General features: G+C 32.7%; 1 protein-coding gene across 1 annotated transcript in view; it reads left to right on the forward strand.

The window, feature by feature from the left end:
- The window catches only part of fmn2b (formin 2b), an 86,434-nt gene that overhangs the window by 61,181 nt on the left and 3,523 nt on the right, over positions 1 to 21,730 (forward strand). The window contains exons 16-17 of the mRNA XM_073828611.1: positions 2,608 to 2,659; positions 2,963 to 3,112. Of these exons, the coding sequence (XP_073684712.1) occupies positions 2,608 to 2,659; positions 2,963 to 3,112 (202 nt within the window). The remainder of the gene's footprint in view (positions 1 to 2,607; positions 2,660 to 2,962; positions 3,113 to 21,730) is intronic.

Raw genomic sequence — 21,730 nt, forward strand, 5'->3', positions numbered from 1 at the left:
CTTTAAGGAGATCAGACCACAGTTGGCACTATAACAGTCAGAAATGTTACAAAACATAATATTTCTATGGTAAATTACCTGTATTTGCAAAAAAAGGCTTGGTGTTTAAATGTGATAAAGCGGTTGAACCCCTGTAATCCCCCCAGGATAATTTTAGAAATTAATTATATATAATAGTAATAATTGTAGTAAATTATTATATCTAATATGTGACCCTGGACCACAAAGTAGCACATGTGACGTCTAAAGTAGCACATGTGACGTCTTAAGTAGCACAGGTATATTTGTAGCAATAGCCACAAATACATTGTACGGGTCAAAATTATCCATTTTTCTTTTATGCCAAAAATCATCAGGATATTAAATAAAATTCAATGTTCCATGAAGATATTTTGTAAACCTCCTACCAGAAATATATCAAAACTTAAGTTTTGATTAGTGATATGCATTGCTAAGAACTTCATTTGGACAACTTTAAAGTTTTTTTTTTTTTTTTTTTTTTTTTTTTTTTTCAAATATTGTTCTATCCTAACAAACCATACATCAATGGAAAACTTATTTATTCTTTCAGATGTATAAATCTCAAATAATAATAAAAAACCTTATGACTGGTTTTGTGGTCCAGGGTCACATATAAGTATAACATTACCCACTAATACTAATTATAAACAACATAATACAGGAATAATTGAACTGAAAACAAACTAATCACTATAGATATCAGATCTTAATCTGGTGGTTGTCATGATTTATGAGACATTCAGACATTTGTGCAGCACACTCTTATCATATGCAGACAGATATTGCTGATCTCTGTGTCGTGAGGGCGAGTAAATGATCTCGGTTTGAGCTGAACTCTGTTCTTCTGACCTGCAGCTCTTTCATGTTTCACATCAAACGCAGCAGCTTCTTTGGGTTTCCTGTTCAAGTGTCTGTTTCTCATACACTACTGCTGCTGCTGCTGAAGATCAGGGTTATGTCTCTGTGTGCATTTCACTGCTGAGGAATTAGAAATGATGCTTTTAACACCGTTACCACAAATGAACATCACATCAGAGAGAGTGAAGATCGAAAACCAGTGTTTGACATCTCTCAGTGATAAACCACAGACAATAAACACCTGATCTGAATGCCACGTCTGAATACACACGGTCAGATCAGACTGGTTTTACCATCGATCAACCAGATTCGTTCTCACGTTTCTCTGTTGTCAGAAGCAGATCTCATAGTCAGTCAGCATAGTTATGTAAACTTCTACAGCAGTGAACGCTGAAGCAAATATCAGTTTAACCAATGGCAGTGAGACGCATATTACATTTGTGTCACTCCTTGAGGCATGTCATAGGATCAGTAAGATTTTTAATGTATTTTAAAGAAGTTTCTTATGCTCATCAAGGCTTTGATCAAAAATATAGAAAAAAGTAATATTGTGAAATATTATTACTATGCAAAATAACATGTTTCTATTTTAATATACATTCAAAATCTAATTTATTTCTGTGATGCAAAGCTGAATTTTCAAACTTCAGCGTCACATGGTCCTTCAGAAACATTCTAATGCTGATTTATTATCAGTGTTGGAAACCGTTGTGCTGCTTAATATTTTTTTGGAACCTTTTAGGATTCTTTTGGTGAACAAAAAAGTTAAAAAGAACAGCATTTATTTAAAATAGAAATGTTTGCTAATCATATACGCTATTGTTCAAGACTTACATTGTTAGAAAAGTTATATATTTAATTTAATTTTATTTATTAAAGAATCCTGTAAAAGTAATCAAGTGCCAAAAAAATATTTGGCAGCACAACTTTGCCAACATCGATAATTCTAATAATAAATAAGCATATTAAAATGATTTCTGAAGGATCATGTGACACTGAATCTTTGCATGACGGAAATAACTTATATGTGACCCTGGACCACAAAACCAGTCATAAGGTAAAATTTTACAAAACTGAGATATATACATCATGTGAAATCTCAATAAATAAGCTTTCTATTGATGTATGGTTTGTTAGGATAGGACAATATTTGGCCGAGATACATCTATTTGAAAATCTGGAATCTGAGGGTGCAAAAAAATCAAAATACTGAGAAAATCACCTTTAAAGTTGTCCAAATTAGGTTCTTAACAATGCATATTACTAATCAAAAATTACATTTTGATAGGTTTACAGTAGGAATTTTACAAAAAATCTTCATGGAACATGATCTTTACTTAATATCCTAATGATTTTTGACATAAAAGAAAAATCAATAATTTTGACCCATACAATGTATTTTTGGCTATTGCTACAAATATACCCCAGCGACTTAAGACTGGTTTTGTGCTCCAGGGTCACATATTTTAATGTATATCAAAATAGAAACCATTATTTATATTGTAATAACATTTTGCAGTGTTGTTTTTTTCTGTATTTTTGATCAAATAAATCTAGATGAGCCCAAGAGACTTTTTTAATTCAGTTTGCTTTAGAATTAATGAATTTTGCAGCATTAATTGTCGCTTATTGTATAACTGTAAATTCACATGGATCCTGTTTTGATCCTGATTAGACTGTTTTCATGTAATTGAAGATTCAAATCTGGTTTTTGTCTTTTTCTTTCAGCAAAAACGGAGCTGGAAAGCCAAGAGTGTCAACTTAGTGAGACCCACAAAATGTAAGTCATCATTTCTGCTGTTACGCTGATCATTCTGCCTTTTTTAATAGATACAAAGACATAGTGTTCACACTTCTGAGTGCATCACATGTAGTTTAAAACGGCAGGGTGTGTATCGTGCAACCATGAGTTTTCTAGGTGTTTTCCTCCAGTCTCTGTGGTCATCTGCTCATAAATGTGGGATTTCTAGAAGGAAAACACCTAAACTTCCACTTGATGCTCTTTGGATGTGCTGCATGATCTCCAGCATCTTAAAAATGCAAGATTGAAGCAGATTTAGTGATGGTTTGTGTCGTCCTGCAGGTTTCTGGAGCTGTGCGTGTTCTTCTCGGTGAAGGCCAAGAGCGGAGAGAAAGAGGTTTCGCCCAACACCTTCTTCTCCGTTTGGCACGAGTTCTCCACCGACTTTAAAGACATTTGGAAGAAGGAGAACAAGATCATTCTGCAGGAGAGGTATGTCAACAAACACGCCGCTGCTCTTTCCTCCTTTACGCCGCTGTTGTTTAGTCCAGGATCAGGAGCGGCGCTGGGCTTAATCGCTCAGGAATGCTGGACGACTGTCCGCTTTAGAAATACAGACGCAGGCTTGAGCTATTATTATTTTATACTTTATACAGTGGTATATAAAAAATGTTAAGTTCAGTTCACACACAATTATATTATCAATCGGTATTGAACCGTTTTGCTCTATTTGGTCAATCATTGCATCTCCAGTCAACAAGATGGTGTTTGGTTTTGGAATGAATCAATGTTTTTGAACAAGTGATGCAATAAGCTGTTCATAAAGACAGTTGTTAAATTCAAAACGGTCTACTTGCATACTAATCTTACTTAAGAATCAATAGTATACTAGTATGCGGTTTCAAAATAGCAGGTCTCTTGTTTCATTTCTGAATGAATCTGTTGTTTTGAACGAATCTGTTGAATTGGCAAATCTTTTTAGGGGAGACACTGCAGGCAAAATAAAAATAATGTTTTTTCATGCATCTGACAAGTTTGAGATTTTGGACTTTGTTTTTTCAGACTAGTGAAAAGAAAACATCCAAAAGCCACCATTATTTTTGACAATTTGTGTCACTTGATTTCACTTACAATACATTTTTATTTATTTTTTTTTACATTTTTTTCTGAAAATGAGTTTTTCTTCTACACTGAGCCGTAAGTCTCCTTCTGTAGCACTTATACCAAACTTTACAGTTTCATTTTTCATATATTATCTGTTCATATATAATTTGCTTGGTTATATAAAAAATTTTATTCCCCCCAAAAATTGTCAAAATATTGTTTTCTGAATTATGGAGTGACAATGAGATGCCAAAAATTCCCTCTGTTAAAACATTAAACTTTAATATGTCAAAAAAACATTAAACACGAATTTCGGGGGAAAAAAGGCAAATTAGTGCATATTTCATTAAATAATGTCAACAAAATTGCTTGATATAGTCACAGTTTTCGTGTATTGCCCCTATTTGTCATCTTGTCTTAGTCATGGGGAAAAAGGCTTGTTTTTTTTGTCATAGTTTTTGTTGACGAATTTTATTGATGAACCATTGCAGCATAAAAAACTGATTACTTATTCATCTCAAAGTAAAAGTTTGTGGGTAAAATACATTTTTTTTTTTTTAATTAAATTCCATTAATTTCAATGGAATCAGTTCATACTGAGAATTCTCAGGTAATATATTCTTATAAATTACATACATATACATACATATTACATATGTATTCAAATAAGATGAGCAGTGAGTTCCTGCATCTGTGTGATTTAATGTGGCTTCACCTCAGATACCTGAGTGCTGGTCACAGGTGCATCATGGGACGGCTGTGTTCTGCTATGAAATCTGCTTTAGACACTCCGTCAGGGAATATGTTACAGCTCCAGTGAGTGATGGAGCAACGCTTTGTTCTGACACGGGAAAGTGGACGGAACAGCATTCCTTAAATTAGACGCTCCCACATGCCAATGAATCTCCTGTTCTCGTGTGTGTGTGTGTGTGTGTGTGTGTGTGTGTGTGTGTGACAGAATAATAAGGAATGTACAGATGCATCTCAAAAAATTTGAATATCATGAAAAAGTAACTTTTTTTTTATTGCAACTAATAAAAAAAAATTCATAAATTCTTTATATCATTGATTGTCTTCTGGACCATTGCTAAGTCAGCATTCTTCCCTATTATTGTGATTTCAAAGAACAAGAAATTGCTGGAATTTAAACTGTAGGGATGTCATTTAATAAATCTCAAAAGTAAATAATATTTTGAGATACTGGATTTTTGACTTTCATGAGCTGTAATTGTCATAATCCAGAAAAACTACATTTATTCACTCAAACTGGTACATGAGCTCATATCAATGAGGCATATGTTTAAAAAGAAACACAAAACCTGTGCTAACTGAAAGAAAACATGTTGATAAAAAGACTGAATCCAAGATTTGGTGATAACAGAGTATAATGAGAGATTTATGAGCAATTTTAACCCTAACTTACAAGCATTTTTGACTGGGGACACCACAAGAATAGCAAGTTGAGGGAAAAATACAAAATAATGTACAGGGTATTCAAAACTGGCTTTTTATTGCTTTTCATTAACACAAAATTAGAAAAAAAAAATAGCACCACTACACTGTTTGATTGAAATATGATTAGAATGAATCAGGTTTAACTTTTTTTCAGTAATGCACAATTTATTTACAATCAATTTGATTATCGTATTTTTTTCATAATTGAGTCTTTAATTTGTCTGTGCAAAAAGTGTCTGACTTTACAAACCTTAACAAAGCTCCAAGTAACGATGATAATGATGATAATATTAATATTATTATTTGTTGAAGTAATTTTCTTCTTATTATATAATTTTAATATAATCTTTTTAATTAAAATATCATTTGATTAACATTTTTTAATTATTTTAAGTTAAAATCTAATTTATTTAAAATGCAAAAAAATGCTTTAAAATCAAGAAAAAATTACTTCTATTAATTGTTTTTATTATCCTGTACATTATTTAAGATTTTTCCTCACTTTGTTACTCTTATGGTCTCCTCAGTCAAAAATGCTTACAAGTTGAGGTTAAAATTGCTCATATCTCTCAATATACCCTATTATTGCCAAATCTTGGATTCAGTCTTTCTATCAACTTGTTTTTTTTTCAGTTAGCACAGGTTTTGTTTCTTTTTGGAGATTGATCGTAGACCTCATATGAGCTCATGCACCAGTTTTTGAGTTAATAACGTGGTGTTTCTGGATCGTTTAGACCATATACACTGGTGCATGAGCTCAGATCAGTGAGGTCTATGATCAATAATCTCCAAAAAGAAACACAAAACCTGTGCTAACTGAAAGAAAACAAACTGATAAAAAGATTGAATCTGATATTTGGTGATAATACGGCATTAAGAGAGATCTGCAAGCAACTTTTTGTAGGTTGGCAATTTTTGACAAGGAAAAAAAATGTACAATTATATTTTATTTCAGGTTTTAGTCCAATGCGATAACATTTATAGCATTTTTGAAGACAAAAGTATGAATCTAAAGTTGGCCAAAAAATGACACTTTAGGATAGCTTTTGCATGCACTCTTAAAAATAAAGATTCCAAAAGCATGGTTTGCAGCAATGCCATCAAAGAAGTGTTTTTGGTTCCTTTCTTAAACACTTCTTTTTATCAAGTTTTCATTCAATTAGCACAGGTTTTGTTTCTTTTTGGATCTGACTGATCATGATCTGAGCTTATGCACTGGTTTTTGAGTTTAAAAAAAGCTTTATTTCTGGATCTTTTGGACAATATTCATTCAAACCGGTGCATGAGCTCATGTCAGTGAGGCTTACAATCAATCAGCTCCAAAACGAAACACTAAACCTGTGCTAACTGAAAGAAAACAAGCTGATAAAACCATTGAATCTGAGATTTGGTGATAATACGGCGACAAGAGAGATCTGCAAGCAACTTTTTGTAGGTTGGCCATTTTTGACATGGAAAAAAAGCACAAAAATTGTTTTATTTCAGGTTTTAGTCTAATGCAATAACATTTATAGCATTTTTGAAGACAAAAGTATGAATCAAAAGTTTTGGTGGCAAAAAAAAAGACATTTTAAGAGGGTTTTTGCATGCACTCTTAAAAATAAAGATTCCAAAAGCGTGGTTTGCAGCAATGCCATCGAAGAAGTGTTTTTGGTTCCTTTCTTAAAGTTCTTTTTATCGACATGTTTTTATTCAATTAGTACAGGTTTTGAGTTTTTGAGTTAAATATTTGTCGATAACTTTGACAATATTCACTCCGAAACTGATGCATGAGCTCAGATCAGTGAGGTTTACAATCAGTCAGCTCCAAAAGAACGAGTCCAAAGTTTTGATGGCCATTTTTTTTAAAGACATTTTAAAAGAGTTTTTGCATGCATTCTTAAAATAAAGATTCCAAAATTGTGTTTTGCAGCAATGCCATCGAAGAAGTGTTTTTGGTTCCTTTTGTGTTTCTTTTTGGATCTGACTGATCATGATCGGAGCTTATGCACCAGTTTTTGACTGAAATATTTGTCGATAAATTTGACAGTATTCACTCCAAAAACCGGTGCACGATCTCATGTCAGTGAGGCTTACAATCAATCAGCTCCAAAAAGAAACACACAACCTGTGCTAACTGAAAGAAAACAAGCTGATAAAACCATTGAATTTAAATTAAGTTTGTCTTGCTTTTCATACTAATATCTAAACATTCATAAATCAAGAACGTTACTGGAAATGCACAATGACAGTTTATGATTAAAACAAGAACAAATGAAAAAAAAAAAAAAACAGATTTTTCTGACCCCAAAAGCAGATATGTTGCATTTCTAGTAAATGATCTTGATTTACTGCAAGAATGTTTAGATGTGATTACTGCAAAACAAAAGTACAAAAGCCGATGTTGGTGTTTGTTGATCTGGAACCAGCGAGAGCATTTCATCTGAGTGCTGTATGAATGTTTGAGGCCTTTCTTTAACTCTCCCATAACCTGTGCCATGTGTTTAATATTAGATTATATCGGCCACATTAAGATTCACTCTAAAAGCGAGAGCGCGTCAAATCACCCGTGTCTATTTGTGTAACCCCGCTAATGAAAAGAGTACCGGCGCGGTCCCGTTAGCTTCCAGTGGTGCGATGGTGCGTCCCGATAACGCAGAGTCAACAAACACAAACGATCCCCTTCAGCCCATCGCCGGAGACGCTTTTACATAATTCATGAGGCCTATCTCTACATCTGTCCCGAAACGCTGCGGCCGGATCGGGTTTCTTCTGAAGCGCCGCTCGCCTCTCAAATGCAGATTACGGCCTTTTAGTTTAGCGGCTCTGACCCGTCGGGTGCCCGCGCCAAATTATATTTCCTTTGCTCTCCGCATGTGGGATGCTGATTTCGGCTCCCTAATTTGTAAGCAATTTCAGGCAATTCCGATCCATCAGGTGCTCACCTCTGGCCTCCGGACCGCCAGACGAAACTGTGATTTAGAAGACAGTAGAACACTTAAAACACTGCCTATGTAGGCAACTCACTGTGTTTTAGAACAAAACGTATGGTGGCAATTGTGTTCTTTTAATTGACACTCTAAAATTATGCTTTTTTTTTTACCCCTCTTTATGCATTTGGGTCAGTTTTGACCTGGAAGAGGTGCATAAAAAGGTCTAAAAAATGTGTAGTTTTTAGTGAGAAAATTTTGCAAGTTTTTTTTTAAGACCTTCAAAATACACCATTTATTTTTTCTGATTTGAATTTATTTTGTCATTTGCTGTCAAAAATTCTTTTTGTAAAATTGTCTATGTAGTTATATTAGTTAAAGACATATATGAGACCCTGGACCACAAAACCAGTCATAAGGGTCAGTTTTTTTTTATTTGGATTCATATATCATCTGAAAGCTGAATAAATAAACTTTCCATAACATGGTTTGCTAGGATAGGACAATATTTGGCCGAGATGCAACTATTTATAAATCTAAGGGTGCAAAAAAATTTAAATATTGAAAAAAAAAAAAAAAGTTTTCATATATTTATGTCTGGAAATTTACAAAATATCTTCATAGAAACATGATCTTTACTCAATATGATTTGAAAATGATTTTTGGCATGAAAGAAAAATCATTTTGACAAATATACCCGTTACTTAAGATGGAAAGTTTACACAAGTAAAAATAATTTTTGTTTATGATGTTTTGATGTCGTTTTGTCAGAAATAAATGTCGGTTTTGTAAATTTGGACTTTTTGCAGCAATCATAAATTATATATAAATTGATTTGATTAACTTTTATTCATTCAAATAGGGTTCATATTGGTGATTCTTTAAGTTCCTATATATTTCCAAATGATATATTTAGATTTAATTATCTATTTATTTATTGCATTTTTATTATATCATGTTTAATTTGAAATTTTGAAGAATTTTTGAATATTTTAAAAGGGATTTAAAATTTTTGAAAAATTTAATGTTTTTTTTTTGTTTGTTTTAGTTGAAAAATGACATGTTTTAGAACTGTTTTTAAAATAGTTGTTAAAAACATTTGGGTCCAAATGGACCTGGAATGTGAATATAGTAAAAATTTATTTATTTTTTTGCATTTACTTATTGATAAGAAGTTGCTAATCAGATACAATATGGTTCTAGTTGAAAAATATAACATAAAAAAAAAAACATTTATTTGGATATGTGAATATAGTAAAAATTTTGGTAACACTTTACAATAAGGTTCATTAGTTAAACATTAGTTAATGTATTAACTAACATGAACTAACCATGAGCAATACATTAGTTCCTGTATTTACTAATCTTCATTAACGTTAGTTAACGGAAATACAGTTGTTCATTGTTTGTTCATGTTAGTTCACACTGCATTAACTAATGTTAACAAGATTTTAATAATGTATTAGTAAATGTTGAAATTAACATTAACAAAGATTAATAAATGCTGTATAAGTGCAGTTCATTATTAGTTCATGTTAAGTAATGTGGTTAACTAATGTTAACTAATGAACCTTATTGTAAAGTGTTACCAAAATTTTAAATGCATTAGGTTAAAAGCTTCAATTGTTTACAATCAGAGTTATGTTAAATGTCTCGTCTTTATTAAACTTTATAATGGCATTGAATGACTGTTGAGATTTAGAAGCCAAATAAAGTGCATCTATCCAACATAAAAGTGCTCCAAGTGGCTCTGGGTGACATTCAAACATTTAAAAAAATTTATTTTAATTAATTAATTAATTGATTTGATTTTAATGAATTTATTTGTTTTATTTTGCATGTACTTATTGATGAGAAGATGCTGGTCAGATACAATATGGTTTTAGGTGAAAAATATAACAAAAAAAAAAAACATTTGGGTCCAAATGCACCTGTAATGTGAATATAGTACAAATTTTGAATGCATTAATTGCATTAGTCCTTTCAGATTTAAACATTAAAACACAGAATTGACCCTGTAGATGAACTTTTTTATTCATTTTGTTACAAAAACCCCATGAACATTACAGTGTATGAAATTATATATAATTACAGAGTAGACTAAAAAATAATAATTATAAAATGTATACAAAATATGCCATTATATATATTTTTTACATTCAAATTGTTGTCATTACATCCCATTCCACTATCTATTTACAAATCGTTTAAAAAGGGACCACAGACCCTGGAGATGTTTCTGTTTAAAACGCAGTGAGTCGCCTCATAGACGGCATTTAACAGCATCTTGATGGATCGGAACACCGTTCGGAAGATGATGATGACTGTTTCTGCTCCCTAATTTGTAAGCAATTTCGGGCAATTCATATCCATCAAGTGTGCGGCCTCTGGCCTCCGGAGCGGGAGGATAGTGCTGAACAATAATTCGCCAGGCTATGAAACTCAATACGTGCTGTATAATAAGAAACAGTCCAGCTCTTCTGCCGGAGCAGATGTATGGATGAGCCTCATCTTTCACATTCTACTGAAAGTGTCAGGTGTTTGAGACGCTGGTTGACTTTATGCTCTAATATCATGACATTCATTACAACAGCCTTTTAATATGTGTCCTATAAAACGACTGAGAAACAGACTCAGTGTAAAAAGTGCAGAGAGTGATTTCTGTGCCTCAAATATCACTGGAAAACAATTAAAAGGATTTTTCTTTCGAAATAATGAAAATTACCCAATGATTTACTCACTCTTAAGCCATTCTGTGTGTATATGACTTTTTTTTCAGATGATTATAGTCTGAGTTATATTTAAATATGTCCTGGCTTTTCCACGCTTTATAATGGCAGTGAATGGCTGTTGAGATTTTGAAGTCCAATAAAGTACATCCATCCATCATAAAATTACTCCACGCGGCTCGAAAATACACCTCACTCAGGCATATTTATTATGCAAAAAATATATAATTTTTTTTAAAATACTGATGAGAAAATATTATTTGATCATACTATTGTATGAAATTTATAAGAACATATAATCTAAGAATTATTAGTATAAACTCCATTGGAACCCCATTCTATGAATTTATAACTCATGATTGCTCAAAAACAGCCCAAATTTATGAAACCATATTTATTTCTATCAAAATTAAACTTTCACTTTGAGAGTTTTTCCACCTGCAGTGGTTTACGTACATAAAATAGACGTACATATTCATCTTTATCAACAAAATTCAGTCCCAAAAATTTGAGGGATATGGAGAAAAGACTAAATATATTCATAAATAGTTTTACAGTTTTAAAAATAATTTTTGTATTTTTCTTTTGTCACTTTTCTTTATTTTTGTAATTTAATCTTACATATTTTTTTGTTCTATTTCCCCTTTTTTCTTATTTCTATATTTTCATTTCTTTAGTTATTTAATGTTTTTTCTTTTCTTTCTTTATTTGTTTGTATTTTTCTTCCTTTTTTCTTTCTTTTTTTTCATTCTTTTTGCATTTACTTTTTCATTTATTTTAACTTTTCATTAGTTTTTTTTGTTCCTTTCCCCTTTTTTTATTTCTAATATTTTCTTTTTTCATTTCTTTCGTTATATAATGTTTTTTCTTTTCTTCATTTATTTGTGTTTTTCTTCCTTTTTTCTATTTTTCTATTTTTCTTTTTTCATTCTTTTATTTTTGTATTTCTTTTTTATTTCTTAACTTTTCATTAATTTTTTTTTTTTTGGTTCATTTTCCCCTTTTTTCTTATTTCTAATATTTTCTTTCTTTTAGATAGGTTTTTCTCTTTTTTTTTTTTTTTTTTCTTAGAAGAAAAATACAAACAAAAAACAATACTAACTAATATAAATCCATAAATAGTTTTGCAGAAAGTATTTTTGACACCTAATGGGAACACACAAACTATTTTATCTCTTAAAAAATTGTCAAAAAAAATAAAAAATAAATGAGGTATTTCTCAAGGATCTCAAATCATTTGCAGTTTCGTTCCGTCACTAAAAACTGTACTTAGTTTTTCTGCTGTTCTGGGTAAAAACAGACCCAAATGCTGAACGAGGGTTAAAGCATTGCAGAGAATTGAGTGAGTGATGAATTCCTGCTTGTAGTGAGTGTGAATATTGGTCATTTGTAGTCCTCACGCTGGAGTGGCTCATAAAGGAAACACAAAGCGCTCGTACCTGCGGCGATAACGCACAAAACCTCTTTAGACCGGTCTCCCGCCGCGGCATCTGATAGATGAGTTCCCAGAGACGGACGCGCTTTCCTCTGACATGCGCTGAACTCGTAATCAGACGATCTGCCGCTAAAGTGTTTGCCTTTCTCCTCCAGTGGCACCTAAAAGCCCAAAGCAGCGTCTCTCCCCGTCGCTCGGCCCCAATTTGTCATGAATGCTTGTCGTCTGTTGGCGGGAACAGAAGGCCGGCTGTTTGCGGCGCCTCGGCCCCGAGCTCCATCTGGAGCCAAGACAGACAGATCCGTCTGACGCAGAGCCGCTTCTGTTTGTCCGGCTCTGAGCGTGACCCGGCTCCTCTCACACATCTATTTGTGTCTTTAACCCCGTCTCGCTTTGAGGGCCCAAGCGTCTCACGCTGGAGAGGAACCCACTCGAACCCACTCTCTAGGAAGCTCTAACACTCATACTAACTACTGGTCTGCTGTCAAAAACCTCAAGATTTATTTATATATTTTTATTTATTTATTTATTTTTTTGTTGTTGTTGTTTGCTGTTTTTAATTCATTTATTTATTTTATTTATATTATTTTTTCCTATTTTATTTATTGTCGGTTCTTATTTTTTTGTCTATTTATTATTTGTTACTTGTTACTTTTCATTCTTTAATTTTTGTATTTTTCTCGATTATTTATATTAGGGCTGGGCGATATGGCAAAAAAATTATCACTATAATTTTATCATATCAGACGATATTGATAATTATCACGATAAATGTCAAATCTTTATATCTATCAATTTTAAGTCAAAATTTTAGGAGCACATTCTAAGCAATCAAAACTCTGATAAATTATCTTTCCTATTACGAGGTGATATTTGACAAAGTGATTTGCAGGGGAATTTTGTTTTTTACCTTTTCATGTTTAATGAAGCTCAGAGGTGACATGACAAAATCATAAATTCATGTTGAGATTAATGTTTTAAATATAACATTTTTGAATACAGAAAAATTAAAGATTTAAATAACTGAGCAGATCTGCCAGCAGGTGGCGTCAAGACACTGATTTAATTACTGATTCGTTCGAACGGATGGTTCATTCGGGATTAAAGCAAGTGACTCTCTTTATGAATGGGAAGTTGAATCATTTCACTAGATTTGTTTAAAAACTCACGTTCATTCATAAACGAAACACCGCTGTGTTTGAGTGGAGATGTGCAGCGGCTCAGTTGTGACTTGTTTCAGATTACTTTTGACGACGAAATAGAGCAAAATCAGGCAATAGTGTTATAGTCAGACAATGTAAGTCACTTAATAATAACTTGTTTATTTAACTGTTGTATTAGATCAATATCTCATTTACAAACTCCCTTAAAAATAATTAAAAGCTGTCACTCATCTTAGTTCGCGATATCACAAAGCTCTATTATAAACAACGACGCTCTCTTCACTGCAGTCTCTTATTTACACTCTCTCTACACTTTATTTATGAAAGGATTCGTGAGATATGTCTGTGACGCAAACACAAGTATGCTGATGGGGTCAGTCTCACATGGTGCTCCTAAATATTTTTTACAGTCTCACGTACTAATTTTTATTCACACATGTGAGTGAAATGGTCTCACTGTAGAGCCCTGTGGCTGTAAACTAAATACTGCGTGCGGCATCCAGAAGTGCAGGCTGCAAAATGACTGCGCAGCGATACTCATAGTGCGTAAACATTATCGAACGCTTATCGAACTGTCATTACCGTTTTATCAAAAAAGCTATACCGTGATAATTATCGAATTATCGCCCAGCCTTTTTTTTTTTTTTTAAGTGAGAAAAATACAAAAATGAAACAAGAAAAGTAACAAGTAACAAATAATAAATTATATTATAATTTTTTTCCCTGTTTTTATTTTCGTATCTTAATTTTTTGTCTATTTATTACTTGTTACTTTTCTTGTTTCATTTTTGTATTTTTCTCGCTTATGTGTGTGTGTATATTTTTTTTTGCTGTTCTATTTATTGTCGGTTCTTAATTTTTTATTGTATATTTATTATTTGTTACTTGTTACTTTTCATTCTTTTCTTGTTTCATTTTTGTAGTTTTCTTGCTTATTTTCTTTTTAGTTTTATTTCTATTAGTTTTTGTTTGTCACTTATCATTTTATCATTTAATAGTTTTTTTTATTTTGGTATTTTTTTTTCTACATTTTCTCTCCTTTTGTTTTTGTTTATTTGTCTGTCTGTCTGTCTATCTGTCTGTTGGCACTTCTTAATTTTCATTCTTTTCCTCCTTTTTCTTTTTTCAGTCTTTTATTTATTTTTTTGTATTTTTACTTTTTCATGGTTTTTTTTATATTTCCTTTAATTTTTATTAGTCACTTTAAAAGTCACATTTTATTGTTTATTTTTGTTCATGTTGGAATTTCTTTTTTTTTTAGTTTTTTGCTAATTCTATTTTTTTCTTTCTTTTAGTCCTTAATTTTTATTTTATTTTTCTATTATGTCAAAAACCTGAAGTTTTTTATTTTTTTTGTTTTTTATTTATTTATTGTTTGCTGTTTTTAATTCTTATTTCTTTCAAATTCTCTCTATATCTATATCAGTCTCTGCAGTTTCACACTGAGTCTGTTTCGCAGCGTGGTTTTATAGGGTCCAATTAAAAAGGCTGTTTGTAATAAAGGTGGCGATATTAGAGCATAAAGTCCGTCAGTGTCTCAGACACCTCTGACACTTTCACTAGAATGGAAACGCTGACGAATCCAGAGCTCGTAAAACAACATCAGCGTCTCAGCTGCGGCCTACACTCTTTACATTCCTCCTTTCTCTTTGTCTGTCTATCTGTCTTTCTTTCATAATTATTGTCTTTTTCTTTTATGCTTTTAAAATTATTTTCTTGTGCTGTTTTATTTATTGTTGGTTCTTAATTTTCATTCTGTTTATTTATTTGTCACTTTTTTATTTTTTTTATTTTTTCCTGCTTGTATTTTTCTCTTTTTTTAATTTATAGTTTTCTTTTTCTTTATTTCCTTTCATTTTTAGTTTTTTTTTTATAATTTCAGTTTTTTATTTCATTTTGGTTTTTTTTTTCTTTTTCTAATTTTTTTTTTTGTCATTTTCCCCCTTTTTTCTAGATTTTTTTCTTTATTTCTTTAGCTATTAAATTTTTTTCCGTTCTGTCTTCTGTCATAGTTATTGTTTTTTACACTTTATTTTATAAGTTTCTTGTTCTATTTTATTTATTGTCGGTTCTTAATTTTCATTGTTTATTTATTTATTTATTGTCACTTGTTGCTTTTCATTCTTTTTCATTTTTTCATTCTTTTATTTAATTTTTGTATTTTTTTTCTTATTTTCTTTTTGTCTCCTTTACTTTATATTTTATTCCATTTTTATTTGTCACTTATTTATTTGATTCATTTAATTCATTTAATTGTTTATTTTTGTTCATTTTGGAATTTTTCTTTTTCCTTTTTTTGTTTTTTTTCTTTCTTTCTTTCTTTCTTTCTTTCTTTCTTTCTTTCTTTCTTTCTTTCTTTCTTTCTTTCTTTCTTTCTTTCTTTCTGTCTTTCATATTGTTGTATTCCAGTGGTTTCTGCTGTGTTGAGTGTCATTTTGTGTGAGCGGCAGTATTTTCAGTTTATGAGGTGTCTGTCTGTGTCTGTCTGAGCGGGTGTTGATCTGTTGTTCGCGGGCGTGTGGGTGTGAAGCGGATCATGACCTGCGCCGCAGCACCACCATATTTGGTTGTGAAGGCAGTGTTCTGATCCAGACCCTCTTCCTCTTTCTCTGTCGTCCTCACCCTCGTCCCGCTCAGATTGGCTCAGACGCAGGGATCCCGTTCGCGTCCGGTGGGATGTTTTTACGCTCTGCTGTTTAAAGTAGCTGCTACTGATGTGCAGGAGGAACATCTCTCTGCCTTTTTCCCGCGGCCCATAATTCTCTCTGCTGTAAACATGTCAGCCGTTCACAAGGCCGGCACACGGCGCTCTCAGCGGCCAAATACATCACAACACGCCGTCTGTTTGCTTTGCTCTTGTGTTCCAGCGGACGAGATGCCACGCCGGTGATTGACTTACGGCTCTTCACTCCAAACGCTCAATCACTCATGTTTTATGAGACTCGGCTCTCTAGGTCATCGCTTCAGCTGCGTTTCGCTGCTTTTGTGTCGCTTCTGATCATGATTTCAGCAGGATGTGTGACGCAAACACGCGTTAAAATGTTTATCTTTGCATTTCATTTTTACAAATTTTTTTTTAAATGAACAAAAAGTGTAAAAATATTATTTACTTTTTTAATATTAAAAAATATTTTTTATATTTTTTTTAATATTAAAAATGATTACTATTATTATTTTTAGATCATATTTTTTCATTATTTTTAAAGGGGTGATCAGATGCAAAACTCACTTTTCCATGTTGTTTGAACATTAATGTGTGTTTGCAGTTTGTGAACACAACCACCCTACAATGTTAAACATCCAGCCAGTGGTGTTCTTTTAATCTTTAAAAGTAATATCCCATTTTTAAAATCAGGTCATTCTCAGCTTGTCGTTGTGACGAAATATATTTGATTGACATGAGCGTCTTACCTTAGCCCCGCCCTCACCGAGCTCAAACAGTCCCAATACGATCCTCACTGTGTGACTCGGGTGCAGAGGAAGACTCTAATTGAGCGATTGAGGTGTTCTGTTGTTAATAATGAACACAGCAGTCGTCATTTACTCCCGACATCTGAGCCGCTGAAGATGCAGAGGTTTAACGTTACTTTTGTTTTTAAATGGAAAGCACCGATCCCGATCTACATATGCGTCTGTGTTCGTGCGAATCGTTCCTGATGCAGCTTCACCCACAGCAGAAGTGAGGATAAGGGTTTTTTATGCATCTTTGCAAATGGCCTTTCTTAATAATGTGCTTGTTGGCAAGTTTCGCAGATAAACGCGGCTAAAGTAAACATCATCCCAGAGAGGGGCGGGGCGAGCAGAGCTCATTTGCATTTAAAGGGGCCATGTCTTAAAATGAGCTGATATTTTGCAGAGCTGATTTTTGAAGGTAAAAGGGTGTTTTTTTTACACTACTATTGAGAATTTTTAATCAAAGTATATTAGAGACTTTTCATTAAGACCCTAAAAAACATATAAACTTGTGGAAAATGCATCCGATGACCCCTTTAAATAGTTTAATCCAGTTTGTTGAAGCAGACACTGTCTCCAGAGCGTCAGAGGATTGGTGGTGTCTGTAAACATGGCCAATTATGGTGTTTGTGTTTCATTCACTGGTTTGAAGGTCACTGAGACGAAGCTCCTGGCGTCGGTCCACACACATGACCCGCAGAAGAGAGACGTGTGCTAAACGAACCCGCTCCTGCGCGCTTCATCACAGAGCGTGGCAGATCTTAATAACTTCGGAGCGCTCAGATTAAGCAGCGTAGAGATCTGTCAGGACTAGTTAAAGTTAAAGAAGAAGAGCTGTCTCCTGTCTGGTCCAGTCTTTACAGAAAATCATGTTAATGTTTATATCTTTATCTTCATGATTCGTAGTCATATAGATCATATTAGAGCTGGGTGATAATGGTTACATTTTATGACGATACAGTTTTTTTTTTTTTTGTATTTCTCTGTTTTTTATTTATAGTTTTCTTTTTCTTTATATTTCCTTTCATTTTTATTTGTCACCTTTTTTTATAATTTCATAGTTTTTTTTATTTTGGTATTTTTTTTCTTTCTATTTTTTTGTAATTTCCCCCCTTTTTTCCATTTTTTTTCTTTATTTTTTTAGCTATTTTTTTTCTTTCTGTCTTCTGTCATAGTTATTGTCTTTTACACTTTATTTTATAATTTTCTTGTTCTATTTTATTTATTGTTGTTTTTTTTAAATTTTCTATTTATTTTATTTGTTGTCACTTGTTACTTTTCATTCTTTTCTTTTTTCATTTTTTCATTCTTTTATTTAATTTTTGTATTTTTTAGTCTTTATGATTTTCTTTTTGTTTCCTTTAGTTTATATTTGTCACTTATTTATCACTTAATCCCCCGGTTTCACAAACAAGGCTTAAGCCTAGTCCTAGACTAAAATGTAAGTCCGAGCTGTTTCAACTAAAAGAAACTTGCACTGACTGATCTAAAAATATATCAGTGCCTTTGTTTTGTCTCAAGATGCACACCAGTAATATTTTTTTCTAAGCACGTTTATAAAAATTACTTAAATGTCCTAATTGAACTATGGGTTAATCCTGGCTTAATCTAAGCCCTGTCTGTGAAACCGGGCCAATAGGTTTTTTTCTTTTTTTTTTTCTTTTTTTTCAAAATGTTCTTAAATTCATTTTTCTTTTTTATATGATCTTTCTTTCTGTCTTTCATAGTTACTGTCTTTTTCTTTTACAGTTTTTATTTCATTATTTTCTTGTTTTATTTTATTTATTGTCGGTTCTTAATTTTTTATTGTCTATTTGTCACTTGTTACTTTTCATTCTTGTTTAATTTTTGTATTTTTCTCGCTTAATGATTTTCTTTTTTTTTATTAGTTTTTGATTTGTTATTATCATGTTATCATTTAATTGGATTTTTATTTTATTTTATTTTGGTATTCTTTTTTCTTTTTTTTTAATTTCTGGTCGAGTCTTTACAGAAAATCATGATGTTAATGTTTACAATATCTAGAAATCATCATGATTCATAGTCATTTTGTTCAGATTAGAGCTGGGTGATAATAGTTACATTTATGACGATAAATCATAAATGTAAACAATCAGTCGATCAGTAGAGATTTGCTGTATAGTATATATTGCTTTATGTGAGTGTGCTGTATGTATGAGCCACGTTAAATCACTGTGTGTTAGAAAGATTGTCAGGTTTTGTGTGTGATCATGGGTAACTGGTACGGTTTGTGCCCGTGACGGGGATTAGAGCTGTTTTCGGTGTGTATCTGAGCCCTGCGGGTCACATTCACTTCCTCCTGACACCGCTGTTAAACCTCAGCTAAACTCAAGATATGAGTCACATCATACCAGGGTCATCTTACTATCACTGATGTACCGTTACAGCTTTAATATGCTTTTTTTTTTCAGAACTATTTTTATTTTGTCTTTAACTTGAATGTAACAAAAGCTTAATTTGGCTAGGAATGGAATTTTGAGAAAAAAACTATTTTGAGACTGGTTTTACTTTTATGTCATGGGTTTCATGGGTTAACGAGAGCGTTCTGTCAAGTCAGGAGCATTATAGTGCGTCATTACACAAACACTAATGTCTGTTTTCCGTTGTTTATCATGGCCATAGTCTCTGAACTTTTGATCAGCCCTTGTATGTTTAGATGGCACCAATAGTGTACCTCGTAGTTTACGTTTAGAAAAGCGAGCGCTGCGCAACTGTTTGAGCACCTTTTCATAAAACAGACTTCTCCTGTTTAGTAACTTCATCTGATCCTTCATCTCTAGATGTGAAATAGTCCATTATATTTTCATTTAGGACACTGACATCACTGAGATTGAGCAGATTGGAACAAGTAAGATTGTTTAAGTGAGCAGCTACAGTACTTCAGACTGCGTTGTTCTCTTGTGCTCCATCTCATGATAATTATTAATAAATTAATTACAATAAAACTATTTATTGTGCTATTTATACTATTTATTATACTTAATGAAAAGTCTCTAATATACTTTGGTTAAAAATTCTCAATAGTAGTGTAAAAAACACCCTTTTACCTTGTCAAAATCAGCTCTGCAAAATATCAGCTCATTTTAAGACATGGCCCCTTTAAATGCCACAAGCTCTGCTCGCCCCGCCCCTCTCTGGGATGATGTTTACTTTAGCCGCGTTTAGCTGCATTTAGCCGCGTTTATCGGCGAAACTTGCCAACAAGCACATTATTAAGAGGCCATTTGCATAGATGCATAAAAAACCCTTATCCTCTCTTCTGCTGTGGGTGAAGCTGCATCAGGAACGATTCACACGAACACAGACGCATATGTAGATCGGGATCGGCGCTTTCCATTTAAAAACTAAAGTAACGTTAAACCTCTGCATCTTCAGTGGCTCAGATGTCGGGAGTAAATGACGACTGCTGTGTTCATTATTACATCCAACAACAGAACACCTCAATCGCTCAATTAGAGTCTTCCTCTGCACCTGAGTCACACAGTGAGGATCGTATTGGGACTGTTTGAGCTCGGTGAGGGCGGGGCTAAGGTAAGACGCTCATGTCAATCAACAGTATTTCATCACAACGACAAGAAGCTGAGAATGAACTGATTTTAAAAAGGGGATTTTACTTTTAAAGATTAAAAAAATACCACTGAGTGGATTTTTACCATTGTAGGGTGGTTGTGTTCACAAACTGACAACACATTAATGTTCAAACAACATGGAAAAGTGAGTTTTGCACCCAATGACCCCTTTAACATAAGAGAAAGACACAGCTTAAGCTTGCTGCAATGAATTGCTATTTTTCTGCACTAAACAAGTGAATTTTGCCAAGATATTTTCAGAGATGATAGACAAGATGTTATAGAATAATTTATTTAAAAACCTAATTTAGAAATTTCCTGAAAATGTCCCAAGTGTGACATCCGACGGGGTTTTCCTGGATCGCATCACATTTAAGTTTAGCTTTGTGTTTTGTGATTTATTTGTTTTTAATTGAGTTTAAGATAATTTTAAAGTTTTCGTAACCTTGTATTGTAGTGATTTTTATTAGGTTTTTATATATTGTTTATATAGTTAAGTCTGAGTTTTTAGTTTTTTCTTTTTTGTTATTTCAATTAAATTATTTTTTACTAATTGCGCTTTGTCCTTTTAATTTTTTTATATTGTCTGTGTAATGTTTTTTTTTTTTTTTACTATTTTAGTGCATCACCAAAAAGGAAAATAGAACTTTTGCCATGGCAACTAGTTGAAAATAAATAAGATACTTTTATTAATCAAGCAATGTTTTTTAGTGGTATTTTTAGTTGATAAAATTAGAGTCACATTCTTTCACTTGTGTTTATTTTAAAGTTTGTATGATGATCTGCATATAGTCAGAATGATGTAGTAGTATGCTGTAGAGAAGTATGTTATATAATGTATTATGTAGTGGAGTACACTGTAGAGAATGTTGTTGAATATTCTGTAGTGAAGTATGCTGTAGTATAGTACGCTGTGGAGCAGTGGTGCACAATCCTGTTCCTGAAGATCTACCTTTCTGCAGAGTTCAGCTCCAACCCTGATCAAACACACCTGAACCAACTAATTAGGATCTAAAGGGACGCACTTGATAATTACAGACAGGTGTTTAATCAGGGTTGGAACTGAACTCTGCAGGAAGGTAGATCTCCAGGAATAGGGTTGGGCACCACTGCTCTTGAGTATGTTGTGGAATATGCGGTAGAGTATACTGGTAGCATACTCACTCTACTACGGCATATTCCACAGCAGAAGTAGTGATGTAGTGGAGTATGTTCTAGAATATGCTAGGGCTGTGCAATTAATTGAAATTCAGTTTTGATTTCGGCTTCAAA

The sequence above is a fragment of the Garra rufa genome, chromosome 22 (assembly GCF_049309525.1).
Source record: "Garra rufa chromosome 22, GarRuf1.0, whole genome shotgun sequence".
Lineage (NCBI taxonomy): Eukaryota > Metazoa > Chordata > Actinopteri > Cypriniformes > Cyprinidae > Garra > Garra rufa.